This window comes from Sprattus sprattus (genome assembly GCF_963457725.1).
Source record: "Sprattus sprattus genome assembly, chromosome: 1".
NCBI classification, from domain to species: Eukaryota; Metazoa; Chordata; class Actinopteri; order Clupeiformes; family Clupeidae; genus Sprattus; species Sprattus sprattus.
In genome coordinates this window covers 71,820,990-71,830,943 of record NC_137920.1, presented here as the reverse complement: position 1 = coordinate 71,830,943, position 9,954 = coordinate 71,820,990, and the positions used below count along the sequence as shown (strand labels likewise).

Sequence of the window (9,954 nt, the reverse complement as noted above, 5' to 3'; positions counted from 1 at the left end):
TCTCTCTCTGTTTCTCTCTCTTGCTAACCCTTACTAAACACTATATTCCTTTGGTACTCTCAGTATTTCGATTTCCATTCTCCTCCATGTCTCTCTTGCCAATTCCTCCCTGTAACTCTGTCAGGCTCTTTTTTGTTCATTCTTCACCACTAACAAAACAGCCCATCTGCTCTCTCTCTGTGACATTCTTAGTTTCCACCTCTTTCCTGCTCCTGAGGTGAGATGGCGGCTCAGATCACAGAGGAGGCTATAGAGGGAGGCTGACTCAGATCTGTCTGTCTGTCTGTCTGTCTGTCTGTCTGTCTGTCTGTCTGTCTGCCTGCCTGCCTGCCTGCCTGCCTGCCTGCCTGTCTGTCAGGGTCTACATGATGAAGCTAGGCTAGGCCTCTACCCCTCTACTGCAAGGCTTCCACTTTTGTTCCTTCCAGTCTTCCTTCTTCATCAAGCTAGACTTGAATAGCTTCTATAGCAAGCTGTCTCAGCACAGCGCGAGTCTACCTGATGGAGATTAACAGCGTGGATTTGGAAGATCTGTGTGGCATGAGAGTGAATCACAATAGCTGCCACATGCTCCTAATCAACCCTGATTCCTTATAGCAGATCCAGTGGACTGCAGTTTGGAGATCCATAGCCTTCAGTGTCCTGCAGCCTAAATGGGTATTCAGACTAAAAATGATTAAATGGAGGAGAGAGTGTGAGGTAAAGGTAAAGTCAAGGGCGCCGGAGCAGAGGAAGGAGGAGGAGTGTAAAGCCTGACTGACCTCACATTGTGGGTCATAGAAAACTACTCAGCTGCTTTGGAGCGCCGCAGTGCTGTGTGGACCTGCGAGGAGAATCCTGGGCAAGGTCTGATACATTCACTGAAGAATTGTGTTCTTTTTGTGTGTTGTTGTTTATTTGTTTCATTTGACTGCTCTGCTTTTTAAAACACTACAGCTTGTTTTAGGCTAGCCGTGTGGAGGAAGACACGTGCTGGAGGTTTCTGGGTGACAGTCTCTCCCTACGCTAACTGCTTACTGCTAACTGCTAACTCTCTTTTTTCCATTCTCACATTTCCAATATTTGTTCGACCTTTTTTTCCCGGCGGTCCTGGAATTCCCAGGATACCCCCTCTCCTGTTTCTCTAACCAGCTCCTTCTGCGTGTCCGTTCCCAGTCCTCGGTCTCGTCTTCTTCACACGTCTGTGGATTTAGCTTTCCCCCTCCTACCCTGTGTCAATGTCCCTGCTGCCATGGCAACTCTCGTCGCCATGGACGATGAGCACCGGGAGGCGCAGCGCCTCCTCATATGCCGGCGGACGTTCTCTGTCCCCGTCCCTCACCTCGACCACACCTCCCCTCTCCTCGTCAGCCTCTCCTCTCTCCTCCCTTCTTCTCCTCTCCTGTCTCACCCTCTCCTCTTCCTCCTCCTCCTCTTCCTCCTCTTCATCCTCCAATCCCTCTCCCTCCAGCACTCCTCGTCTCTCCTCGTCCGCCACACGGAACCCCAGGCCAAGAAACCCACCCCCTCCCCCCCCCCCCCTCGTTCGCTCTCCCCCCCACGCCTCCTCCCAGGCTGCGTGAGTGGAACAGGCAAGGTCGGCGGTGCCTCACCGCGTGGAGGCGGCCCAGCGAAAACCCGCTGCGACTCAGCCCCAAGCGGCCCCCGACCCCTCCCACCGCTGCCCCCACGCCGCAGGGCAGAGAGCCCGCGCCCATCGCCACGTTGCCCCTGACGCGCGAGGGCAGGGAGGAGCTGCTGCTGGAGCGGTGGCAGCGAGGGCAGCTCTGGAGCAGGTAGCTGGAGTGGCGGCGGCGCCGCTGGCTCGGCCCGTTGCCATTGGTGTAGCCAGCGCTGCCGCCGCCGGCACCACCGCCGATGCCCAGGTCCAGGTCCATGAGCAGCGCCTCGGAGTAGCTGGGCACCATCTGCTGGTTGCAGCGGATGTGCCACTCCAGCTCGGTGATGTCCACGGTGTTGACGCGCGAGATAACCCGCAGCGTGGGGCCGCCGCGGCCGCGCCCGCCGTTCTCCAGGCCCGGGTGCCCGTACTCGCCGCCGGGACTCTCGTTGTCGTTGGCGTCCTCGTTCTCGCCGAACAGCTTCTCCACGTGGTAGTGCACGTAGGCGGTGCGGTACTCGGCCACCACGCGCAGCGGCCAGGAGAGGAGCAGCGCGGAGGCCAGCCAGAAGACGCCGCGGCGCGAGAACCAGGGCTGGCACGCCGGCTCCGGGAAGGCCAGCATATGCTCGCGGAAGTCCACGTTCTTCAGGTGCATGCCCTCCCTCGCCTCCATGTAATCGTCCAGGCCCTCGTTGTCGCTGAAGAAGCGGGCGCGCTGGGTGAGGTAGGCGCTCTCGGCGCGGGCGCAGGCGAAGCTGAAGCACTTGGTGAAGCGCAGGCGGACCGCCGGGTGGTCCAGCAGGCCCTGCAGCTGCTTGGAGATGTCCTTCACGCCGTGCCTCGAGTAGTCAAACTCACAGCTGGACGCGTGTGTGTTCACCCGCTCATGATACACCTGAGAGAGAGGGGGAGAGAGAGGGTGGGGAGAGAGAGAGAGAGAGAGCGAGAGAGAGAGAGAGAGAGAGGGTGGGGAGAGAGAATGAGAGAGAGAGAGAGAGAGAGAGGGTGGGGAGAGAGAATGAGAGAGAGAGAGAGAGAGAGAGAGAGAGGGTGGGGAGAGAGAGTGAGAGAGAGAGAGAGAGAGGGTGGGAGAGAGAGAGAGAGAGAGAGAGAGGGAGAGAGGGTGGGGGAGAGAGAGAGAGAGAGAGAGAGAGAGGGTGGGGAGAGAGAATGAGAGAGAGAGAGAGAGAGAGAGAGAGGGTGGGGAGAGAGAATGAGAGAGAGAGAGAGAGAGAGAGGGTGGGGAGAGAGAGTGAGAGAGAGAGAGAGAGAGAGAGAGGGTGGGAGAGAGAGAGAGAGAGAGAGAGAGGGTGGGGTGGGAGAGAGAGAGAGAGAGAGAGAGAGGGTGGGGAGAGAGAGTGAGAGAGAGAGAGAGAGAGAGAGAGGGTGGGGAGAGAGAGTGAGAGAGAGAGAGAGAGAGAGAGAGAGAGAGGGTGGGGTGGGAGAGAGAGAGAGAGAGAGAGAGAGAGAGGTTGGGGTGGGAGAGAGAGAGAGAGAGAGGGTGGGGGAGAGAGAGTGAGACAAGGTTGGTGACTTATACACATTTCAATATACATCTGAAAGTAGAAGATTAGGGTATATATTAACAATTATAAAACAATTGGGTTCTATCGAGTTATTTAGCTGTTTCTGATTGGACGAGAGACGTTCCATGAGTTGGATTATCCGTCAACATACCAACAGTTCAGCCTCGGTGGCTACGGCCGAAAACCACCCGTGGGATTATCCCTTACCTACCCCACTCCCACTCGTGCTATATTGCTTAAATAATCACAGGTTAAAAAACACAGTTAACTACATTTAGCCAGTGAGGGAAACAAGTCAAACATAGATGGGTACAATGAACATGACATACGTACATTTTAGATTGGTTCTGATTTTTCAGACCCTTTGTCTGATTTTAAGTTTTTTTGACACTCAGTATGGGACCAAACTACGTCAACCCCCTGTCTGTGTAATCAGCTGTTGATCGTGTTTTTATGCTAATTCAATCAAAACAGTCTTTCTGTGGAAGAAAACACTGTTTCTGTGAAGGTCTAGGTCAAGCACGCATGTGTGGAGAAGATGGCGCGAAACACCCCCAGCCAGCCTTTGCAGACTTTGGGTGTCATTTACAGCCATGAGTGCTGCAGAACAAACATCAACAACACATCAACAATAACAACAACAATGCCCTGGGCTCAAATTGCAAGCTTCAAGATCAAAAGGATCATTTTCGAGATTGAGGAGAGAACAATGAGTATGCCATAAAGAGGTTCTGACGGGGGGAAAATGCTAATCAGACAAAAATTACATATTTTATATTTAGCTTTTTTTGGCTTGTCTCTTAAGCCATGCCTCTAGGGACAGTTGCTATGCACTTCAACAATGTCGTTTTTAGTACCGTACACATATCTCTAGGATACTGGCATAGGCATCTTCACTGTGGTACCATATCACACGACTCTCTCTTCACATGCACCTGCTATGACATGGCTTTACTGGCATGGCTGCGTGGTTCATTTATTGTACAACTAATATCTCAAGTAATTAAACGTAATCCTAATCATGTGTCTCAATTAAAGACTATGCTTTCCTGCAAACGAACAGTCTATTAGTACAAAAATGATTCGACAAGATCCCAAATGAGCTTTTTTATATGCGATTGTAATTCCACTCATCATTCTGCACTCAAAGACCACAGAGGATGGAAGCTGGGAGAGATGGCATGAGCACAGTATACTTCAATCACAGAAGAAGGTGCTGAGCTGTAGACAGCAGGCTAACCAAAAGGCTGTTGTCTCCTGGTTGTTCTGAGCTGTAGACAGCAGGCAAACCAAAAGGCTGTCGTCTCCTGGTTGTTCTGAGCTGTAGACAGCAGGCTAACCAAAAGGCTGTTGTCTCCTGGTTGTTCTGAGCTGTAGACAGCAGGCAAACCAAAAGGCTGTTGTCTCCTGGTTGTTCTGTGCCCGAGTCAGATGATCTTTAAATTCACTGCCAGTTAGGAGAGACTTGTCATACATTTTACCCGGTTACAGTCTGTTAGAATTTTGCTCTTTTTTCTCTTCACTAATACCTGTGTGTCTGTTCTGTGATATACACACATTTGCACGCATATCTGTGCACACAGACACACAGAGACACACATACACACACACTATAACTCTCTCGCTTACACACACACCCTCACACACACTGATGTGTATATATATACTGTATATCCCCTCCCCTCCAGGCGTACCTGTGTGGTGGTGTATGCGTACAGACCCAGGCCTACCTGTGTGGTGGTGTATGCATACAGACCCAGGCCTACCTGTGTGGTGGTGTATGCATACAGACCCAGTCCTACCTGTGTGGTGGTGTATGCATACAGACCCAGGCCTACCTGTGTGGTGGTGTATGCGTTCAGACCCTACCTGTGTGGTGGTGTATGCGTTCAGACCCAGGCCTACCTGTGTGGTGGTGTATGCATACAGACCCAGGCCTACCTGTGTGGTGGTGTATGCGTTCAGACCCAGGCCTACCTGTGTGGTGGTGTATGCGTTCAGACCCAGGCCTACCTGTGTGGTGGTGTATGCGTCTCCGTTGCGGTAGCGCGTGACCTGGCGCGTGCGGCGCACGTAGTGGTAGCTGATGGCCTTCCACCAGATGCAGGGCGTGGCCTGCTGCAGCCTGGTCACGCGCTCGTACACCTGCGCCGTCTCCACCTGCGGCAGGTGGGCCGTCTTGGAGTAGCAGTGCCAGCACTCCACCAGGTAGACCAGGTAGAGCATGGCGAGGAAGGCCAGCGGGATGTAGACGTAGCCGTTGGAGCAGGGGCTGTCGTGGTAGAGCCGCGCCCGGTCGCCGTAGTAGTAGGCGTGTCCCTGGTCGTCGGTTGCCATGACGGTGACGCGGTAGAGGGAGCACCAGCCCAGCGTGCAGAAGCAGCCAATCATCAGCAGCGTCAGCAGCAGGCATTTCCAGTGAGACTCTCGACACAGTGAGCCGCCCAGGGACTGCTTCAGGGGACGCTGCTGCAGGTGGGAGAGGGAGAGGGAGAGGTAGGAGACGTCAGTGGAGGTGGGAGAGTTAGGGAATGTTGCTGCAGGTGTGAGAGGGAGAGTTAGGAGATGCTACTGCAGGTGGGAGAGGGAGAGGGAGAGGTAGGAGATGTCAGTGGAGGTGGGAGAGGGAGAGGGAGAGGTAGGAGACGTCAGTGGAGGTGGGAGAGGGAGAGTTAGGAGACGTCAGTGGAGGTGGGAGAGGGAGAGTTAGGAGACGTCAGTGGAGGTGGGAGAGGGAGAGTTAGGAGACACTACTGCAGGTGGGAGAGGGAGAGTTAGGAGACGTCAGTGGAGGTGGGAGAGGGAGAGTTAGGAGACGTCAGTGGAGGTGGGAGAGGGAGAGGTAGGAGACGTCAGTGGAGGTGGGAGAGGGAGAGTTAGGAGACGTCAGTGGAGGTGGGAGAGGGAGAGTTAGGAGACGTCAGTGGAGGTGGGAGAGGGAGAGTTAGGGGACGTCAGTGGAGGTGGGAGAGGGAGAGTTAGGGGATGTCAGTGGAGGTGGGAGAGGGAGAGTTAGGAGACGTCAGTGGAGGTGGGAGAGGGAGAGTTAGGGGACGTCAGTGGAGGTGGGAGAGGGAGAGTTAGGGGATGTCAGTGGAGGTGGGAGAGGGAGAGTTAGGAGACGTCAGTGGAGGTGGGAGAGGGAGAGTTAGGGGACGTCAGTGGAGGTGGGAGAGGGAGAGTTAGGGGATGTCAGTGGAGGTGGGAGAGGGAGAGTTAGGAGACGTCAGTGGAGGTGGGAGAGGGAGAGGTAGGAGACACTACTGCAGGTGGGAGAGGGAGAGTTAGGAGACGTCAGTGGAGGTGGGAGAGGGAGAGGTAGGAGACGTCAGTGGAGGTGGGAGAGGGAGAGTAAGGAGACGTCAGTGGAGGTGGGAGAGGGAGAGGGAGAGTTAGGAGACGTCAGTGGAGGTGGGAGAGGGAGAGGTAGGAGACGTCAGTGGAGGTGGGAGAGGGAGAGTTAGGAGACGTCAGTGGAGGTGGGAGAGGGAGAGTTAGGAGATGTCAGTGGAGGTGGGAGAGGGAGAGTTAGGGGACGTCAGTGGAGGTGAGAGAGGGAGAGGTAGGAGACGTCAGTGGAGGTGGGAGAGGGAGAGTTAGGGGACGTCAGTGGAGGTGGGAGAGGGAGAGTTAGGGGATGTCAGTGGAGGTGGGAGAGGGAGAGGTAGGAGACGTCAGTGGAGGTGGGAGAGGGAGAGTTAGGGGATGTCAGTGGAGGTGGGAGAGGGAGAGTTAGGAGACGTCAGTGGAGGTGGGAGAGGGAGAGTTAGGGGACGTCAGTGGAGGTGGGAGAGGGAGAGTTAGGGGATGTCAGTGGAGGTGGGAGAGGGAGAGTTAGGAGACGTCAGTGGAGGTGGGAGAGGGAGAGGTAGGAGACACTACTGCAGGTGGGAGAGGGAGAGTTAGGAGACGTCAGTGGAGGTGGGAGAGGGAGAGGTAGGAGACGTCAGTGGAGGTGGGAGAGGGAGAGTAAGGAGACGTCAGTGGAGGTGGGAGAGGGAGAGGGAGAGTTAGGAGACGTCAGTGGAGGTGGGAGAGGGAGAGGTAGGAGACGTCAGTGGAGGTGGGAGAGGGAGAGTAAGGAGACGTCAGTGGAGGTGGGAGAGGGAGAGTTAGGAGACGCTACTGCAGGTGGGAGAGGGAGAGTTAGGAGACGTCAGTGGAGGTGGGAGAGGGAGAGGTAGGAGACGTCAGTGGAGGTGGGAGAGGGAGAGTTAGGAGACGTCAGTGGAGGTGGGAGAGGGAGAGTTAGGAGACGCTACTGCAGGTGGGAGAGGGAGAGTTAGGGGACGTCAGTGGAGGTGGGAGAGGGAGAGGTAGGAGACGTCAGTGGAGGTGGGAGAGGGAGAGTTAGGAGACGTCAGTGGAGGTGGGAGAGGGAGAGTTAGGAGACGTCAGTGGAGGTGGGAGAGGGAGAGGTAGGAGACGTCAGTGGAGGTGGGAGAGGGAGAGTTAGGAGACGTCAGTGGAGGTGAGAGAGGGAGAGTTAGGAGACGTCAGTGGAGGTGAGAGAGGGAGAGGTAGGGGATGTCAGTGGAGGTGGGAGAGGGAGAGTTAGGAGACGTCAGTGGAGGTGGGAGAGGGAGAGGGAGAGGTAGGAGACGTCAGTGGAGGTGGGAGAGGGAGAGGGAGAGTTAGGAGACGTCAGTGGAGGTGGGAGAGGGAGCGGGAGAGTTAGGAGACGTCAGTGGAGGTGGGAGAGGGAGAGGTAGGAGACGTCAGTGGAGGTGGGAGAGGGAGAGTTAGGAGACGTCAGTGGAGGTGGGAGAGGGAGAGTTAGGGGATGTCAGTGGAGGTGAGAGAGGGAGAGGTAGGAGACGTCAGTGGAGGTGGGAGAGGGAGAGTTAGGGGACGTCAGTGGAGGTGGGAGAGGGAGAGTTAGGGGATGTCAGTGGAGGTGGGAGAGGGAGAGTTAGGAGACGTCAGTGGAGGTGGGAGAGGGAGTGGTAGGAGACACTACTGCAGGTGGGAGAGGGAGAGTTAGGAGACGTCAGTGGAGGTGGGAGAGGGAGAGGTAGGAGACGTCAGTGGAGGTGGGAGAGGGAGAGTAAGGAGACGTCAGTGGAGGTGGGAGAGGGAGAGGGAGAGTTAGGAGACGTCAGTGGAGGTGGGAGAGGGAGAGGTAGGAGACGTCAGTGGAGGTGGGAGAGGGAGAGTTAGGAGACGTCAGTGGAGGTGGGAGAGGGAGAGTTAGGAGATGCTACTGCAGGTGGGAGAGGGAGAGTTAGGGGACGTCAGTGGAGGTGGGAGAGGGAGAGGTAGGAGACGTCAGTGGAGGTGGGAGAGGGAGAGTTAGGAGACGTCAGTGGAGGTGGGAGAGGGAGAGTTAGGAGACGTCAGTGGAGGTGGGAGAGGGAGAGGTAGGAGACGTCAGTGGAGGTGGGAGAGGGAGAGTTAGGAGACGTCAGTGGAGGTGAGAGAGGGAGAGTTAGGAGACGTCAGTGGAGGTGGGAGAGGGAGAGTTAGGAGACGTCAGTGGAGGTGAGAGAGGGAGAGTTAGGAGACGTCAGTGGAGGTGAGAGAGGGAGAGTTAGGAGACGTCAGTGGAGGTGGGAGAGGGAGAGTTAGGAGACGTCAGTGGAGGTGGGAGAGGGAGAGTTAGGAGATGTCAGTGGAGGTGAGAGAGGGAGAGGTAGGAGACGTCAGTGGAGGGGCGGCAGAGAGCCATTTGGCTTAGAAAGAGAGTGTCAGGAGGGGTACTTAGAGAAACAACCCGGCGTTTGGGTATGTCAGAGAGAAAGAGAGAGAGAGAGAGAGAGAGAGAGAGAGAGAGGAAGACAGTTAGAGAGAAAGAGAAAGGGGGGGAGACAGAGAGAAAAAGTGTGAGAAAGAGTGAGAGAGGAAGACAGTTCAAAAGAAAGAGAGAGGGAGAGAGACAGAGAGAAGGAAAGAGTGAGAGTGAAAGACAGTTAGAAAGGAAAGGAGATAGAGGGAGATTGAGAGGGAAGGAAACGCAGAGGTAAAATGAGCAGGCCATTGACGCCTTTGAGAAGGGAGTTCAAAATGGAAGGGGGTGTTTGACTGGACAGAGACGAGGGTAAATATATAACATGACAGAGACGAGGGTAAATATATAACATGACAGAAGCAGGGGTAAATATATAACATGACAGAAGCAGGGGTAAATAATATAACATGACAGAAGCAGGGGTAAATAATATAACATGACAGAGACGAGGGTAAATAATATAACATGACAGAAGCAGGGGTAAATAATATAACATGACAGAGACGAGGGTAAATATATAACATGACAGAAGCAGGGGTAAATATATAACATGACAGAAGCAGGGGTAAATAATATAACATGACAGAAGCAGGGGTAAATAATATAACATGACAGAGACGAGGGTAAATAATATAACATGACAGAAGCAGGGGTAAATAATATAACATGACAGAGACGAGGGTAAATATATAACATGACAGAGACAGGGGTAAATAATATAACATGACAGAGACGAGGGTAAATATATAACATGACAGAAGCAGGGGTAAATAATATAACATGACAGAGACGAGGGTAAATAATATAACATGACAGAAGCAGGGGTAAATAATATAACATGACAGAGACGAGGGTAAATAACATAACATGACAGAAGCAGGGGTAAATAATATAACATGACAGAGACGAGGGTAAATAATATAACATGACAGAAGCAGGGGTAAATAATATAACATGACAGAGACAGGGGGTAAATAATATAACATGACAGAGACGAGGGTAAATAATATAACATGACAGAGACAAGGGTAAATAATATAACATGACAGAAGCAGGGGTAAATAATATAACATGACAGAGACAAGGGTAAATATATA

At 53.8% G+C, this 9,954-nt stretch overlaps 1 protein-coding gene across 1 annotated transcript in view; it reads right to left on the bottom strand.

Annotated features, from left to right (window-relative positions):
- Positions 1-1,204: 1,204 nt before the first annotated feature.
- Positions 1,205-9,954, bottom strand: part of tmem151a (transmembrane protein 151A) — a gene marked incomplete at both ends in the record, with an annotated part of 26,444 nt that continues 17,694 nt past the window's right edge. The window contains 3 exon segments of the mRNA XM_080854912.1: positions 1,205-1,511; positions 1,513-2,498; positions 5,143-5,598. Of these exon segments, the coding sequence (XP_080711038.1) occupies positions 1,205-1,511; positions 1,513-2,498; positions 5,143-5,598 (1,749 nt within the window).